Source organism: Ranitomeya imitator, chromosome 5 (assembly GCF_032444005.1).
Source record: "Ranitomeya imitator isolate aRanImi1 chromosome 5, aRanImi1.pri, whole genome shotgun sequence".
NCBI lineage: Eukaryota > Metazoa > Chordata > Amphibia > Anura > Dendrobatidae > Ranitomeya > Ranitomeya imitator.
This window is the reverse complement of record NC_091286.1, coordinates 544924293-544943418: the sequence shown is the minus strand read 5'-3', so window position 1 is coordinate 544943418 and position 19126 is coordinate 544924293. Positions and strand designations below refer to the sequence as shown.

At 43.1% G+C, this 19126-nt stretch overlaps 1 protein-coding gene across 1 annotated transcript in view; it reads left to right on the top strand.

The window, feature by feature from the left end:
• Nucleotides 1-19126, top strand: part of HLTF (helicase like transcription factor) — a 178774-nt gene that overhangs the window by 135872 nt on the left and 23776 nt on the right. Inside the window, exons 16-19 of the mRNA XM_069727608.1 lie at nucleotides 2389-2524; nucleotides 11709-11888; nucleotides 13273-13397; nucleotides 18164-18342. Of these exons, the coding sequence (XP_069583709.1) occupies nucleotides 2389-2524; nucleotides 11709-11888; nucleotides 13273-13397; nucleotides 18164-18342 (620 nt within the window). The remainder of the gene's footprint in view (nucleotides 1-2388; nucleotides 2525-11708; nucleotides 11889-13272; nucleotides 13398-18163; nucleotides 18343-19126) is intronic.

Here is a 19126-nt window from a genome sequence, read left to right as displayed (position 1 = left end):
ACCACGTAACTATAGGATTAGTAATGGATAGGTGTCTTATAGACGCTTCTCCATTACTAAGCCGTGGGCTCAGTGTTACCTGACAATACAAAGGTGAAATCAACCCCACAAATATGAACCCCACTTGCCACCGCTACAGGGCAAGTGAGAAGAGCTGGGCAATGCGGGCTACCATTTTTAGTCTGGAGGGTCAATATCCATGGCCCCTTACCAGAATACCAGCCCCTAGCTGTGAGCTTTAGCAAGGCTGGTTGAAAAAAATGGGGGAACCCCACGCCGTTTTTTTTAAATTATTTAAATAATTTTTTTTAAAGAACAGCGTGGGGACCCCTCTATTCTTGATAACCAACCTTGCAGAAGATTTTTAGAAGGTTTCAGCCCCCAGCTGTGAGTTTTGCCTCAGAAAGGAAGCAGCGCTTTGTGGTTTTTTTACCCCAAATTTGGCTGGAGATCATCACAGCAGCCTGTGGTAATGGGGCAGAGGATCACCAGAACAGCCTGTGATAATAGGGCAGGAAATCACCAGAACAGCCTGTGACAATGGGGCATATGATCACCAGAATAGCCTGTGACAGTGGGGCAGGAAATCGCCAGAACAGGCTGACAATGGGCAGGAAATCACCAGAACAGCCTGTGACAGTGGGGCAGGAAATCACCAGAACAGCCTGTAACAAAGGGGCAGAGGATCACCAGAATCATCCGTGATAATGGGGCAGAGGATCACCAGAACAGCCTGTGGCAATGGGGCAGGAAATCGCCAGAACAGCCTGTGACAATGGGGTGGGAAATCACCAGAACAGCCTGTGACAAAGGGGCAGAGGATCACCAGAATCATCCGTGATAATGGGCCAGAGGATCACCAGAACAGCCTGTGGCAATGGGGCAGGGGATCACCAGAACAGCCTGTGGCAATGGGGCAGAGGATCACCAGAATCAACTGTGATAATAGGGCAGAGGATCACCAGAATAGCCTGTGACAATGGGGCAGAGGATCCCCAGAACAGCCTGTGACAATGGGGTAGGAAATCACCAGAAGAAGCTGACAATGGGGCAGAGGATCACCAGAATCAACTGTGATAATGGGGCAGAGGATCACCAGAACAGCCTGTGGCAATGGGGCAGGGGATCACCAGAACAACCTGTGACAAGGGGCAGAGGATCACCATAACAGCCTGCGTCAATGGGGCAGGGGATCACCAGAATCAACTGTGACAATGGAGCAGAGGATCACCCGAACAGCGTGGGGCAGGAGATCACCAGAACAGCCTGTGGCAATGGGGCAGGGGGATCACCAGACTAGCATGTGGCAATGAAGCAGGGGATCACAGAACAGCCTGTGATAATAGGGCAGAGGAGGACCAGAACAGCCTGTGGCAATGGGGCAGGGGGATCACCAGAATAACATGTGGCAATGGGGCAGGGGATCACCAGAATAACGTGGCAATGGGGCAGAGGATCACCAGAACAACCTATGGCAATGGGACAGAGGATCACCAGAACAACCTGTGGCAATGGGGCAGGGGGATCACCAGAATAACGTGGCAATGGGGCAGGAGATCACCAGAACAACCTGTGGCAATGGGGCAGGGGATCACCAGAATCAGCTGTGATAATGGGGCAGAGGATCACCCGAACATCCTGTGGCAATGGGGCAGGGGATCACTAGAACAGCCTGTGGCAATGGGGCAGAGGATCACCAGAACAACCTGTGGCAATGGGGCAGGGGGATCACCAGAATAACGTGGCAATGGGGCAGGGGATCACCCGAACAACCTGTGGCAATGGGGCAGGGGGATCACCAGAATAACATCTGGCAATGGGGCAGGGGATCACTAGAACAACCTGTGATAATGGGGCAGGCGATCGCCAGAACAGCCTGTGACAATGGGGCAGAGGATCACTAGAACAACCTGTGATAGTGGAGCAGGCGATCACCAGAATAACCTGTGCTTGAGGGACTGTGCTTATAGATGTTAGATTCTCAACAACGTATTTTGTTTATTAATATCTCTATTATTTTGCTTTTTTTTGTTCCAGCAATGTATACAAGGACTAAAAAAAAGTATTAAAAATTATGACAAATTTCACTCAGCGGTCAAGTTTCTCATGCCAGCTTTTCCTTGGTCTCCAGCAAAGTTTAGCTGCTGCCGTTTTGTGTGTGTGACACGTCGTTGAGCACTGCAGTGATGTCAGAGTCCGCCATGTGACTGCTGTTATTACTGATTATTGAACGAGAGCAGCAAGGGAATCACTGATGAGGGATCAACAGATGATATGAAAGGGACTTCGTTATTTTAACCCAAATCTACGTGATATATGTATGGGGACAGAAAGCCTATGCTTTTTTTTTTACTTGGTAATTAACATGCTTTGACACTTAAACCCCAGGTACGCCTATTCAGAATTCCCTGAAGGATTTATGGTCCATTCTGTCTTTTTTGAAGCTGAAACCATTCACTGAAAGGGAGTGGTGGCACCGTACGATTCAGCGACCGGTCACCACTGGAGATCAAGCCGGATTAAGGTAGAAAAGTGTAACGTCTAGAGGTTGTTGGACATCAAATGTGTTTTTCTTATGGTCTGCTATTTCAATATATATATATATATATATATATATATATATATATATATATATATATATATATATATATATATATATATATATATAATCTGTCCTTTCAACAAATTAATTGAAGAGCTTCATTGTATAGCCTGGGACAACGTTGTGGTAACTGGGGATACCATGCATAAATAAGGCATTTTTAAGGAAATTCTACTAGAATCCTGCAGAAAACAGATACCCTCTGGTAATAAAATGTAAAGGAATAAAAAAAAAACATTATGGATGAACAGGACAGTATGAAGTTTAATACGACAAAAACAAAGGGAATTCAAAATCTTGAAAGCCGAGAGTACTGATATAGCATTTCAGGAGTTTAAAGATCTAAATAAGAAATGTAAAAATGAAATCAAGCTAGCAAAGTTATCTACAGAGAAACAAATTGCCAACGACATTAAAAATAAATGCCAAATTTTTTTATAAATACAACAATGCCAAAAAGAAAAAAATTGATGGTATCGGCCCCTTAAAAGATGACAATAACAAGATAATCACAGAGGATAAAGAAATGGCTGAGATATTAAACAGGTACTTTTCATTCTTGTTCACCAATGAACGGTCTGTTGCAGGGATCATTCAACAAGGCAAAAATCAAAATTCACAACCTGATATAACTAGTTTAACACAAAAAGAAGTTCATCAATGTCTGAGCAATTTAAACATTGACGAATCCCCCGGCCCAGATGGCATTCATCCACGGATACTGAGGAAATAAAGCTCAATAATTGACAGATCACTGCATCTCATATTCTTAGACTCTCTTGTAACAGGGGTGGTGCCACAGCATTGGAGGATGGCTCACGTGGTACCAATATTTAAGAAAGGTAAGAAGGTGGATCCAGGCAACTACCTTCCGGTAAGCCTGTCATCAGTAGTGTGCAAAATTTTTGAGGGCATTAGAAGAGATGACCTGCAGAAATATATTGCAGAGAATAATATAATAACTGACAACCAGCATGGATTCATGAAGAATAAGGCGTGTCTAACTAAGGCTACTTTCACACTAGCGTTTTCTATAAATCCGTCACAATGCGTCGTTTTGCAGAAAAAACGCATCCTGCAAAAGTGCTTGCAGGATGCGTTTTTTTTTCCCCATAGACTTGTATTGGCGACGGATTGCCACACGTCGCATCTGTCGTGCGACGGATGCGTTGTGCTTTGGCGGACCGTCGGGAGCAAAAAACGCTACATGTAACGGTTTTTGCTCCTGACGGACCGCTTTTTCCGACCGCGCATGCGTGGCCAGAACTCCGCCCCCACCTCCCCGCACCTCACAATGGGGCAGCGGATGCGCCAGAGAAATGCATCCGCTGACTCCGTTGTGCAGTGCGTTAAACGCTAGCGTCGGAATCTCTGCCCGACGCATTGCGACGGGGAGATTCCGACGCTAGTGTGAAAGTAGCCTAACATGTTGGGTTTCCATGAGGAGGTAAGTGAAAATCTGGATGTAGGTAATGCGGCTGATGTGATTTATCTGGACTTTGCAAGGGCATTTGATACAGTTCCACATAATAGCCTTATACTGAAGCTACAGAAGCAAGGACTGGGGCAAACTATATGCAGATAAGTAAGGAATTGGCTAAATGACAGGAAACAAATAGTTGTCATAAATGGTACGTTCTCTAAATAGGATATAGTCAGCAGTGGGGTACCGTAGGGATCTGTGCTAGGACCGATTCTTTTTAACCTCTTTATTAATGGCCTAGTGGATGGGATTGAGAGTGAAGTGTCAGTCTTTGCTGACGACCCCAAAGTATGTAGGATGTTTAAATCTGACCTTGACATTACAATATAGCAAAATGATCTGAATAAGATGTCACAATGGGCAAACACTTGGCAAATGAGATTTCCATGAGTGTGGAAAGTATTCAGACCCCTTTAAATTTTTCACTCTGTTTCATTGCAGCCATTTGGTAAATTCAAAAAAGTTGAATTTTTTTTCTCATTAATGTACACTCTGCACCCCATCTTGACAAAAAAAATCAGAAATGTAGAAATTTTTACAAATTTATTAAAGAAAAACTGAAATGTCACATGGTCATAAGTATTCAGACCCTTTGCTCAGTATTGAGTAGAAGCACACTTTTGAGCTAGTACAGCCATGAGTCTTCTTCCATGAGTTTTCTTGGGAATGATGCAACAAGTTTTTCACACCTGGATTTAGGGATCCTCTGCCACTCTTCCTTGCAGATCCTCTCCAGTTCTGTCAGGTTGGGTGGTGAACGTTGGTGGACAGCTATTTTCAAGTCTCTCCAGGGATGCTAAATTGGGTTTAGGTCAGGGCTCTGGCTGGGCCAGTCAAGAATGGTCACAGAGTTGTTCTAAAGACTCTCCTTTGTTATTTTAGCTGTGTGCTTAGGGTCATTGTCTTGTTGGAAGGTGAACCTTCAGCCAAGTCTGAGATCCAGAGCACTCTGGAAGAGGTTTTCATCCAGGATATCTCTGTACTTGGCCGCATTCATGTTTCCTTCAATGGCAACCACTCGTCCTCTCCTTGCAGCTGAAAAACTCCCCCATAGCATGATGCTGCCACCAACATGTTTCACTGTTGGGATTGTATTGGGCAGGTGATGAGCAGTACCTGGTTTTCTCCACACATACCGCTTAGAATTATCGCCAAAAAGGTCTATCTGTCTCATCAGACCAGAGAATCTTGTTTCTCATAGTCTTGGAGTCCTTCATCTGTTTTTAGCAAACTATGCAGGCTTTCATATGTTTTGAACTGATGAAAGGCTTCAGTTGGGCCACTCTGCCATAACGGCTCGACTGGTGGAGTGCTGAAGTGATAGTTGACTTTGTGGAACTTTCTCACATCTCCCTACTGCATTTCTGGAGCTCAGCCATAGTGATCTTGGGGTTCTTCTTTACCTCTCACCAAGGCTCTTCTCCCACGATTCCTCACTTTGGCTGGACAGCCAGGACTAGGAAGACTTCTGGTGGTCCCAAACTTCTTCCATTTAAGGATTATAGAGGCCACTGTGCTCTTATGAACCTTGAGTACTGCAGAAATTCTTTTTAACCTTGGCCAGATCTGTGCCTTGCCACAACTGTCTCTGAGCTCCTTGACCAGTTCCTTTGATCTCATGATTCTCATTTGGTCTGACATGCACTGTGAGCTGTGACGTCTTGTATAGATAGGTGTGTGCCTTTCCAAATCAAGTACTGTCAATGTAATTAAATACAGCTGGACTCCAATGAAGGAGTAGAACCATCTCAAGGAGGATCACAAGGAAATGGACAGCGTGTGACTTAAATATGAGTGTCTGAGCAAAGGGTTTGAATACTTATGACCATGTGCTATTTCAGTTTTTCTTTTTTAATAAATATGCAAAAAAAAATCTACATTTCTGTTTGTTTTTTTTTCCAGTCAAGATGGGGTGCAGAGTGTACATTAATGAGGAAAAAAAATGAACTTTTTTGAATTTACCATATGGCTGCAATGAAACAAGTGAAAAATTTAAAGGGGTCTGAATATTTTCCGTATCCAATGTAATGTAGATAAATGTAAAGTAATGCACCTAGGACGGAGTAATCCTATTGCTGCCTATACATTAAATGGGAGTATACTCGGGGCTACAGAACAGGAGAAGGACTTATTATTCTTGTTACAAATAAGCTGAGCAGCAGTACTCAATGTCAAGCAGCCGCTGCAAAAGCAAACAAGATATTAGGATGTATAAAAACAGAGAGAAACTCCCGCAATCCCAACATATTATTACCCCTTTATAATCACTGGTGAGACCACATCTAGAATATGGGATCCAGTTTTGGGCTCTACATTTTAAAAAACATATTCAGAAGTTAGAATTGGTTCAACGACGGGCAGGTAGATTATTACAAGGGGTGGAAGGCCTCTCATATGATGAGAGGTTGGAAAAGTTGGGCTTGTTTAGCTTAGGAAAAAAGACGCCTCAGAAGGGATCTCTGTATAAATATATGTGTGGCCAGAACAAAACACTGGCACGTGACTTATTCCTTCCAAAGACCATACTGAGGACTAGGAGGCACTCATTACGGGTGGAAGAAGGAGGATTCCGGCAGCTAAACAGGAAAGGGTTTTTTACAGTTAGAGCAGTCAGACTGTGGAATGTCCTGCCACAGGAGGTAGTAATGGCAGACACTATAACAGCTTTTAAAGAAGGGCTGGATGATTTCCTTGATACACATAACATTGCGGGTTATAGCTAAATTACTGACGAAATGTACAATTGGTGGAGAAAGTTGAACTTGATGGATCTAAGTAACTGTGTGTGTGTGTGTGTATGTATGCAGCGCTGGGGTCCTGGGTTCAAACCCTACCAAGGACAACATCTGCAAAGAGTTTGTATGTTCTCTCCGTGTTTGCGTGGGTTTCCTCCCACATTCCAAAGACATACTGATAGGGAATTTAGATTGTGAACCCGTGATGATAATGTCTGTAAAGCGCTGTGGGATATGTTAGCGCCATATAAAAATAAATATTATTATTATTATGTATATATACAGTGCCTTGCAAAAGAATTAGTCTCCCTGGAACTTTTCCACCTTTTCCCACATATCATGCTTCAATCATAAAGATACCAAATGTAAATTTTTGGTGAAGAATCCACAACAAGTGGAACATAATTGTGAAGTTGAACGAAATTTATTGGTTATTTTAAATTTTTGTGGAAATTCAAAAACTGAAAAGTTGGGGGTGCAATATTATTCGGCCCCTTTAACTTAATACTTTGTTGTGCCACCTTTTGCTTCACTTACAGCTGCAAGTCGCATGGGGTATGTCTCTATCAGTTTTGTACATCGAGAGACTGAAATTCTTGCCCATTCTTCCTTGACAAACAGCTCGAGCTCAGTGAGGTTTGATGGAGATCGTTTGTGAACAGCAGTTTTCAGCTCTTTCCACAGATTCTCGATTGGATTGAGGTCTGGACTTTGCCTTGGCCATTCTAACACCTGGATACCTTTACTGTATCCTCACCCATCCCTTGTAGATTGTGAGCCCTCGCGGGCAGGGTCCTCTCTCCTCCTGTGCCAGTTGTGACTTGTATTGTTCAAGATTATTGTACTTGTTTTATTATGTATACCCCTCCTCACATGTAAAGCGCCATGGAATAAATGGCGCTATAATAATAAATAATAATAATTTGTGAACCATTCCATTGTAGATTTTGCTCTATGTTTGGAATCATTGTCTTGTTGGAAGACAAATCTCCTTCCCAGTCTCGGGTCTTTTGCAGACTCCCAACAGGTTTTCTTCAAGAATGATCCTGTATTTGGCTCCATCCATCTTCCCATCAATTTTAACTTTCTTCCCTGTCCCTGCTGAAGAAAAGCAGGCCCAAACCATGATGCTTCCACCACCATGTTTGACAGTGGGGATGGTGTGTTCAGGGAGATGAGCTGTGTTGCTTTTACGCCAAATATATCCTTTGGCATTGTTGCCAAAAAGTTCGATTTTGGTTTCATCTGACCACAGCACCTTATTCCACATGTTTGGTGGGTCTCCCAGGTGGCTTGTTGCAAACTTTAAACAACACTTTTTATGGATATGTTTGAGAAATGACTTTCTTCTTGCCACTCTTCCATAAAGGCCAGATTTGTGCAGTGTGCGACTGATTGTTGTCCTATGGACAGACTGTCCCACCTCAGCTGTAGATCTCTGTAGTTCATCTAGAGTGATCATGGGCCTCTTGGCTGCATCTCTGATCAGTATTCTCCTTGTTTGAGGTGAAAGTTTAGAGGGACGGCCGGGTCTTGGTAGATTTGCAGTGGAATGATACTCCTTCCATTTCAATATGATCGCTTGCACAGTGCTCCTTGGGATGTTTAAAGTTTTGGAAATCATTTTGTATCCAAATCCAGCTTTAAACTTCTCCACAACAGTATGGGTATGTTTCCACGTTCAGGAAACGCTGCGTTGTTGATGCTGCGTTGAGCCGCAGCGTCAAAAATGCAGCGTCCAGATGTTACAGCATAGTGGAGGGGATTTCATAAAATCCCGTCTCCACTATGAATTGAACGCAGCATGTCCTTGCAGCATTAGAACGCAGCATGTCCTTGCATTGCAGAAAAAACGCAAGGACAGAGCAGGTGACCTGCCAGTGACCTCAGGTGCAGATTTGGTCAGGATTTTACCTGCACATAATCCTGACCAAATCCTGGTGCAATCCTGAAGGTGGACACATACCTTATCACGGACCTGCCTGTTTTGTTCCTTGGTCTTCATGATGCTCTCTGTGCTTCAAACAGAACCCTGAGACTAACAAAACAAAATACAGCAAAGGACGACACAAGACGAGAACAACTTCTTATGGACTTGGACTCTTTCGACGAAACCAAACTGCAGGTATCACGAATATGCTGGGCATACGGTGCTCTGCACTAAAAGCATATAGCCAAATAATCCGACTGAGAGGAAGAAAATAGTGTGGCACTCACCCTTTTTTGCTGTGAGATTCGTGTTCTTTATTGGAAGTTAAAAAAGTAACATGTAGTACATCCGTTAGGACATCAGGTCAAACAGGAAGGTGCGGGAGTGGAGGCAGGACAACGGCCGTTTCGCACAGTGTGTGCTTCAACGGGTCCTTCACTCACTGCATTCTTAGGAACGGAGGCAGACGCCTGCAGCGCTGAGAGCCAGGGTCCTTCGGAGGGGTGAGTATATCCATATTTTTTATTTTTATTCTTTATTTTTTACATGAATATGGATCCCAGGGCCTGAAGGAGAGTCTCCTCTCCTCCAGACCCTGGGAACCATCCAGGATCGCTCCGTGCACCCGTACCCGGCGTATAAGACGACCCTCGACTTTTGGGTCAATTTTTAGGGGTTAAAAAGTTGTCTTATTTGCCGGAAAATACGGTATATAATTTTTTTTTTCTTTACTTAGCTGCTTTCATTTTGCCATAATACAAATTCTAACAGTCTATTCAGTAGGACTATCAGCTGTGTATCCACCAGACTTCTACACAACACAACTTGATGGTCCCAACCCCATTTATAAGGCCGGGATCACACATGCGAGAAATACGTCCGAGTCTCGCATGGTAATACCCGGCATTGCCGCCGTCACTCAGGAGCGGAGAGTGCGGCCGCATAGCAATACATGCAGCAGAGAGATGTTGGCAGTGCCGGGTATTACCATGCAAGACTCGGACGTATTTCTTGCATGTGTGATCCCGGCCTTAGGCAAGAAATCCCACTTATTAAACCTGACAGGGCACACCTGTGAAGTGGAAACCATTCTCGGTGACTACCTCTTGAAGCTCATCAAGAGAATGCCAAGAGTGTGCAAAACAGTCATCAAAGCAAAAGGTGGCTACTTTGAAGAACCTAGAATAGAAGACATAATTTCAGTTGTTTCACACTTTTTTGTTAAGTATATAATTCCACATGTGTTAATTCATAGTTTTGATCATAGTCATGAAAATACAGAAAAATCTTAAAATGAGGTGTGTCCAAACTTTTGGTCTGTACTGTGTGTATATGTGTGTGTATATACACACACACAAAAAAAGTATTTAGTCGGTCACCAATTGTGCAAGTTCTCCCACTTAAAGGAAACCTGTCACGCCCCCCCCCCCTATTAAAGTTAAAGAGCCGCCTGCATTCTGTTTATTATCCCTAGGAATGCTAAAATAATGAGTTTTATAAATTTCCCGCCATACTTCTATTGAGTCGGGGAGGTATAGTTTCTCCCCCTGACTCAACCGCCTCGCAGCCGTCCATCATCCTCCTCTGGCCTCCGGGGGCAGCCTCCGCTCTTTCTCGTGACGTCACCGGCACCTGCACTCTGCTGTCAGTTCTCGGGCATGCGCCGTGCGCGCTGCCCGGGAACTTTCATCAGGTGATGTAAGGATATCGCGCCTTATTATGATACTACATTCGGCATGTATGGATACTTTATGCCTCTATTACTAAAGTAACTTAAATTGCTTTGTCTCGTTTACTGGACACTTATAAATGGCAAATGTTGTATAGCCTTGCTGTTTGTCACACATCGTGGTGTAGGTAAACATTGTGGCATGCCTCCTCTATTACTGTTTCTTGATACTTTGAGGATTTTGTAGCTTTTTTGTGAATTAGCCGTTACAAGCATAAAAACATGCATAATGTAAATCACTATACAAACTATGGACTATGTTTATCTGTTTGTGCAGTACTATTCTGTGGTGACCATTAGTACCCCCAGATATACCCACCCATAAATAGTTCTGTACCTGTGGTATTTTGTTCTACCTTTTTAAGGCCAAGTTCACATTACGTTTTTGGCGTCCCTTAGACGGACTACATTACACCGCGACATAACGCGGTGTAACGTAGTCCGTTAACGCCGCCATTTAGTCGAATGTCGGACACATCGCTAGCGATGTGCCGTCATTGAGTGACGGACCCTGGGACGTGGGCTGCAGCGTTTCCGGGTCCGTCACTGCTAGCGCAGATAGAGCATCTGCTAGCTCTATGTGCGCTAGCGCGACGACATATCGGCACTTGGGTTACATCAGCCAGTTAACGCATGTGTTGAACGGGCTGCTGTTAACACAATGTGAACCTAGCCTAATATATATTTTTATGAAACTGGTTTAATAAAAATGTACTACTCTCAGTATTGACAAAGAAACGCGTCAGTAGGGATTTTTTCCTGGGGTTACCACCAGACCCATACTTGTGGTACTGCGCTTTAAAGATATTGTCATTACGGCTCCCATTGGGGCTCAATATCTGCATTCCTTATCTGTGTGCCTTTGGAGTGTAGGAGGAAACCAGAGGAAACTCACACAAACACGGGGAGAACATACAGACTCCCTGCAGATGTTGTCCTTGGTGGGATTTGAACCCAGGGCTCCATCGCTGTAAATATACAGTGCTAACCACTGAGCCACCGTGCTGCCCACTGTCCCATACTGCCGGCACAACTAAGAGGCCTTACTTTCTTGGGAGAAATTGTACCAAGGCCAGCGTCTACAAGAGATGTGTAGGAAGCAAATTGCCGGCTGGTCACTTGTACTCTGATGTTAGAATTTTTCATGCTTAAGCTAAATTCATTAATGTCTTATCGGTTTGTATAAAAAAAAAAAGTCTTCAGTTCGATTTATGTTTTCTTTTCTGCAGACGTCTTCAAGCGCTTATTAAAAGCATCACACTGAGAAGGACAAAAACAACGAAAGTCAAAGGGAAACCTGTGCTTGATTTACCAGAGCGCAAAGTTTATATCCAATATATCAAACTATCTGCTGAAGAGCGGACACTATATGAATCTATGCAAAATGAAGTAAAAGATGTTATTGGAAGGTGATGTGTAATGTTCTCAATTTGATACATGTGATACATAACTGGAAGCCCACCACCACATTTGGCATCCATTCTGTTAGTCACAACAGGGGGTATTTGTAAGTAGCATCTCTGCTTCTTATGTGTTCAGTGTCTGAGGCTGACGGGGGAAGTAGCCGAATACAGCGCTCGGCCATCTGTCAGACGTAAGCGGAGCAGCAGTGGTCCTGCACAACCATGCCGCTGCATTGATGAGAACCATCTTCTGGATTAGTACTTTCTTATGTCAATAGCAGCACAGTGTAAAAATCCAGCATCTGCAGGAAATGAGGTATGTATAGTAAAGCATTACTTTATTGGTAACATAGTTAAAAAACAAAAAAGGGGACAAATTAAAAATCAAAACATACAAAAGGGAATAAAAGGTCACATACATATGCGTTTCGAGCATAACCGCTCTCTGTCCTGACAGTACTAAGAGGTTATGCTCGAACGGCGTAGACCTATGTCCTTTAATTCTCTTTGTATGTTTTGAATTTTTTTTTTTTTAAGTATGTTGCCAATAAAATAATGTTTTAATATACGTACCTCATTTCTTGCGGATGCTGGATTCTTCCATTTTGCTGCTATATTTTTACACCCAGAAGTCGGTCTGGAGCCTCTGTGCACTGCACTTTTGAATCAAGGCATTTTTTAACAGTTGGTGAGCTGATCTACAACTTTTCTGTTTGTTACTTTCTTGTATCAAACAAAGGTAAATAATTTAAAAAAAAAGTTTCATAGTTTGTGAATAGCTAATGGCAAGCCAATATACCTAGATGAGTGGAATAAAAAATGCATATTTAAATAGGTATTGTTCACAAGTGTGAAAGTTATCGTTTTTTTGTGGAACTTCCAAATAAATAATAATTTTCAGTTAATTTACTATGCCAATTTATTTCCTTTATATTGTATGTAAAGGGGTTGTTCCCTACTAGGACAACCCCTTCTTAAACGAAATGTTCAGCCCCAATCAAATAATAAAGCTCATAGTCTCCTCCTGTGACTGCGCTGGCTCCACCCGCGGCTGTGATGTGGTGCTGTAACACTTGACACCAGCGCGCAATCACTTCTAGTGTCCGTCTCCACTTTCGCTGCAGCTGATCCCCCCTCCCCCAGCTTCCTATCCATGCTCACTTTGTCCGAAGGCGCTGATTGGGTGCCGGGCATCACATGTCTTTCCACTGCACCACAGCCCCGGGACCACGAGCGCTGACACCGCTGGAGCGGAGCCAGCACAGGAGGCGAGTATAGGCTTGATTATTTTCTCGGGGCTGAACATTTAGTTTAAGAAGGGGTTGTCCTAGTAGTGGACAAACCCTTTAATACTATGTTGACGCCATGTTTCTGCATCTTGTCATTCCAGACACTTACAGGAAGGAACCATCCTGACACAATACGCAGATGTGCTGGTTGTGCTGCTGCGGTTAAGGCAGCTTTGCTGTCATCCCCATCTTGTCTCAAGCAAATTGTCTTCCATTTCTCCTGTTGGTGAGAACAGATTATATTTATATCTACAATATTAGCCCGCAGATAGAAAAGATGTACACTGAGTCACCTGTAGTTAATAATTAGAATGGCTACATTGGAGGCATGCATCAGTAAGATGTGTCCACTGTATAGCCATGCCTTGGCTTTTCTTTTTGCATCGGTTGGTTAACGGCAGGCTTATAAAGGTGTTTGATATATGTGCCTGGAGTATTCGTATGGCAGATGGACACAGCCATTATCTTTCAAGTTGGGCTCAGTCTCACTGTGTTTGCACACGGTAAGGCTGGAGTTACACACAATGTATAAAAAATCTATCCGATTTTGTCTGCTGAGAATCGCACAAATGTTCTCCGTATGGCGATCCATATGTCATCCGTGTGCAATGCCAGGATGCGTTTTTTTTTTCTCAAAAAAGTATCCGTGTGTCATCCGTACGATTTTCTCACAAACTTGCAAAATGAGCAAATAATGGCTGAGCCAATTTCCTGTCACCTGCCCAATGCCTGAGAATTTCTCGCAAGTCACACTGATGGTCCGTGTGCTGTGTGATTTTTTTTTTTTTTTTTTTTTTTTTCACACCCATAGACTTGCATTGGTGTTTCTCGGCAGAGATACGCGGACAATCGCAGCATGCTGCGATTTTACTCGCAAGTATAATACGGACGAGAAAAAAAACGGATGATGCGAGCTGCCCCATAGATTAACATTGGTCCGAGTGATATGCGATTTTTTTTTTTTATCGCTTAGCACTAGTCCGTATTACGCTGTAGTGTGACTTCGGCCTAAGCGTTCAGGACTGCTATATAGACACATGAAGACACACATCTTTTACACAAGACCAGACCTCAGTGTGTGACTGTAGCTCTCACAGTCCTCAGTCATAATTTGCCTTCCTATGTCCGCTCATGTGTAAATACGTGACTCTTCAGATTTTGTGTTATGCTTCGTCTGATAAAGACATCGAAGTCCGTAACAAAGGCTTGCCACAAGTCATCATCTGTTCAGTTTGCTATTATAAATATTTAAAAGTCAATGCATGAACATAGCGCACTCCTGGATGAGAAAAAATATCAAAATTCTTTGAGGACAGACAAAAAAACACCCAAGATGATTAAAAACGTTTAAAAACAATATGAAGCATAATCACCTCCCTGGAATAAATAGGGTCCATATATGAATCCGAATGAACCGTGACACAGATGAACAAACTCATGACCATACCATAGGGGTCTATATACAGAGTTGTATATAAATGGGACCTTTCCTGCTAGGGCGACTCGGAGTAAAGAAACAACCAATACAAGGTATGCAGTATACACAATAGCAAACAATATCCATAACCGTAGATGGAAAGGTGATGACGACCATTCAAAATGTTGGGCCCAACATAAAAAATCATAAGCAGGTGGAAGCAGTTGGAGAAAAATAACTGCCGGAATGCAAAGGAGCTTATACAATATATATGCATGTGATGTGGGAGCCAAAAGGAGATGCATATAATGATGGTAAACAGCCTAACAGTGGGGCTAAAACAAAGTCAATGGGTAATAGAAGTTGCAAGGGCACCAGTGTGGGCTATAGGGAATCGGCATATATCCCCTAAAAAGAGCGCTCAGGAAGTCAAAGCAAAGATGTCAGGGATGTCCATGATAAGAATGAAGCCGTTCCGGGACCAGGGAGAGGTGAGAGGCGCCCCATGTGTATCGCTGCAGAGGCAGCTTCGTCAGGGGAAGTGTGAGGGGCGACAATCAGTCCAAGGTTATAAAGGAAAATAATCAGGCAATGATTGATTACCGGTCTGTACACACAATGTTTTGTTGTCTAAATATATATGTAGAGTAGTGTAAAAGCTGTAATACAGTCACCGTCTTCCCTGGTGTCCACAGTGGGAGAGCACTCCACTCCTCTCTATAACTAAGGCGGTCTGCTTAAACAGACTGACTGCATTTGCCAAAGGAAATCCATGAAAATGAAAAAGAGCTGAAAATCCTCACCGTGCCTTGTCGCTGGTTATGTCCTCCGTACCACCATCCAACCGCAATAATTGAGGACCGGGTGAATACTTTGAAAAATAAAACTTCCATTTATTTTATCCATTAACCCCTTTCTGTTGTTGGACAGGATAGTATGTCCGACGTCAGAAGCCCCTCTTTGAGGTGGGCTCCGGCAGTGAGCCCACCTCAAAGCCGCTACATGTCATCTGTTTTGAACAGCTGACATGTGCCCGCAATAGGCGTGGGCAGAATCGCGATCCGCCCATGCTTATTAACTAGTTAAATGCCACTGTCAAACTGACAATGGCATTTAACGCGCGCCTTTGGCCATTGGGCCAGAAATACACGCACCACTGACCCCTGTCATGTGATCAGGGGTCAGCGTTGCGTCGGCATGACAACCAGAGGTCTCCTTGAGACCTCTATGGTTGTTGATGCTGAATTGCTATGAGCGCCACCCTGGGTTCGGCGCTCATAATAATGCAGTAATTCTGCTACATAGAGGTGATTTGTGCGTCGCCTCTATGAAGCAGAGCCGATCAAGTTATGGCAGCTTCTAGCCTCCCATGCGGACTATTGAAGCATGCCAAAAGTAAAGAAAAAATGTGATAAAAAATCTGAAAAAAATGAAAAAAAAAAGTTCAAATCACCCCCCTTTCGCCCCATTGAAAATAAAACAAAAAATTAAAATCAAACAGACATATTTGGTATCACCGCGTTCAGAATCGCCCCATCTATCAATATAAAAGAAAGGATTAACCTGATCAGTAAACGGCATAGCGACAAAAAAATCAAAACGCCAGAATTACGTTTTTTTGGTCGCATTAAAAACGTCAGCTCGGCACGCAGAAAATAAGCCCTCACTCGACCCTAGACTAGATCACAAAAAATGGAGACGCTACGGTTTTTTTTTTAGCAAACTTTGGAATTTTTTTTTACCACTTAGATATAACAGAACCTAGACATGTTAGATGTCTACGAACTCGTAATGACCTGGAGAATCATAATATCAGGTCAGTTTTAGCATTTAGTGAAACTAGCAAAAAAAGCCAAACAAAAACAAATGTGGGATTGCGCTTTTTTGCAATTTCACCGCACTTGGAATTTTTTTCCCATTTTCGAGTACACGACATGGTAAAACCAATGGTGTTGTTCAAAAGTACAACCTCTCCCACAAAAATAAGCCCTCAGATGGCCATATTGACAGAAAAATAAAAAACCTATGTCTCTGGGAAGAAGGTGAGCGAAAAACGAAACACAAAACCGAAAAAATTCCGGGGGTGAATGGGTTAAAAACATGGCTATCTGTGACTACACTTGCCACGTGCACGGTGAGCAGTAAAATATTTACACAGGACGATGTTCTGCCAAGAGGAATGATTTTCAAGCAAGCTTAAAAACCATTATAGCCCACAAACGAGCGATTTGCTTGTACGTCGGGTGCATGGCAGCCAATAGGGAAATTGTCTTTTCTAGGAACACTCATTCACAATAATCGGCCAGTATAAATGCACCCTAAGAATTGCCTGCTATCTGTTGCCTTAATGACCTGTAAAGTACGTTTTCGTAACTGGTGCAGGGTATATAGGAGTTGTGCCCTCTGTATACCTGTGTAATAACTGCTGTTTAACCATTCAGATGCCAATAATGAATGGATCTGCTGCAGACTGTCAACCCAGCACCACTTTCCCCAATAGACCTCCCACACGTGACACAATTGCGGGGAACTGATGGTGTACCACGGCAGGTGGGGTCCTCCATTCCTGCAGTCTTAGTCTTCCCTTTTGTTTGGGCTTCATAGTATATAGTGTAACTAATGTTCTCCTGTCATACTACTCTATTGTAGTATAACGTATGAGCAATCATATCAGAAATTAATTTCCCAATTGAAAAAAAATATTTTAAAAATGTAAACCAATAAACATATTTGGAATTGTCATGTCTGTAAAGGTCTAATCTATCGAAATACATTAAACGGTATGTTAAATGCTGAAATAAAATAAAAATGGAACGCCAGAATTGTTATTTTTCAGTTGGCACACTCCTACCTCCCCTTTTCCTCCCCCCCCAAAATGCCATTAAAAGCGACCAAAACCTCCTATGTAACCCCAAATAGTAATAATTTAAATACTAGAACTCCGAACACAAAGATAAAACACCCTCACACCCCATAAACGTTATGGGTCTTGGAGACACAAATAAACATTTTCTTTATAAAGTTCTGAACTTTTCTTCTTTTTTTTTTTTTTTTTTGTAAACCACTAAAATATAAAAAATAAAAACCTCAGAAGCGTGGTACCACTGTAGCCCTACTCACCTAGAGAATCGTGCTGCCAGGTAATTTTTTACTTCTCAGTGACTGCTGTAAAAAGAATGGCAAAATTATTTTCTTTATTATTTGTTCCAACAAGCCCACCCCCATTTACATTACCTAAATATTTCTGTTTTTCAGTATATTATATGATAAAATAAGTTTAAAATTTAACTAGTAAAAATAGTCCTCGTATTGCTATGTCAAAGGAAAAAAGTAACGGTTTTTGAAAGAACAGGAGGGGAAAAAAAAGTAAGGTCTAATATGAAAAAATGATCAAGCCTTGAAATGGTTAGATATTTTAGGGAAGTTTTTCTTCCATTTACTTCATTTATATATTTAGTGTTAATTTTGGCTGTAGAGTTTTGTAGATGTGAGTAGAATGAGGGCTGGGGTTCTTTGGGCTAAGCGATGTTGACAAGTCAGTTTCACTAAAATATGTATCGTTTTGTCTTCCACAGCGAGCTCCAGCGCCGAAGAGTTACGGGAGAAGCTCGTCAATAAGATAAAGCTGGTACTGAGTTCTGGCTCAGATGAAGAGTGTGCAATTTGTTTGGACTCCCTGAACATCCCCGTTATCACTCGCTGTGCCCACGTCTTCTGTAAGCCCTGCATCTGTCAGGTTATCCACAAAGAAAAAGTAAGTTAATGTGGTAAACCACAGGGGGTGACAATTGCCTGTACTCTGGTTATTGGTGTATTACACTGGTTCCCAATCTTTGTTACCTACATTAAACTCTGGGAGATGGGTGTTAGCAACATGCACCTGCCCCCACCAGTAGTGACCGAGTCCCCAATTACTGCCATAACAACCACATGCCCACCAAGATCTTACAACACCCTCGCTTAGGCTAGGTTCAGATTGCGTTAGAGCAATCCGTTTAGCGCTAAGCGCTAGCGGATTGCGCTAACGCAATGTCTTTTTCGGGGTCGCGTTTAACGTCCCCGCTAGCGCAGATCCCCGATCTGCGAGAGCGGGGAATGGACCTCGGGCGCGCAGCAGCGTCCGAGGCAAGCAGCGTCCGAGGCGCGTCACAAAACACCGGCACATTGCTAGCGCGTGCCGAAAATGGCACGCGCTAGCGATGCGCGTTACCATTGCTGCCAATGGGCGCACTAACGGACGCGTTGCACGGCGTTAATTTCGCCGTGCATCGCTGTCCGTTAGCGCGGTCCCATTAACGCAATGGGAACCTAGCCTTATAGGCAGTAAACTTACAACAACTTCAACTGTACCTCCATCTGATATTCTCCCATCAAGCACACATCACACTATTGCTTCTAGTTTTCAGCACTCCTGTAACTGGCAGTATAATCCTTCCCCCCAGCTAACCATATTTATTCCCCCACTTGTCCCGTGTTAGAATATGGGCCTTCAGATCTTTTCTTCTGTGCAGGGCTACTCAAAAAAGTCACGATATGGA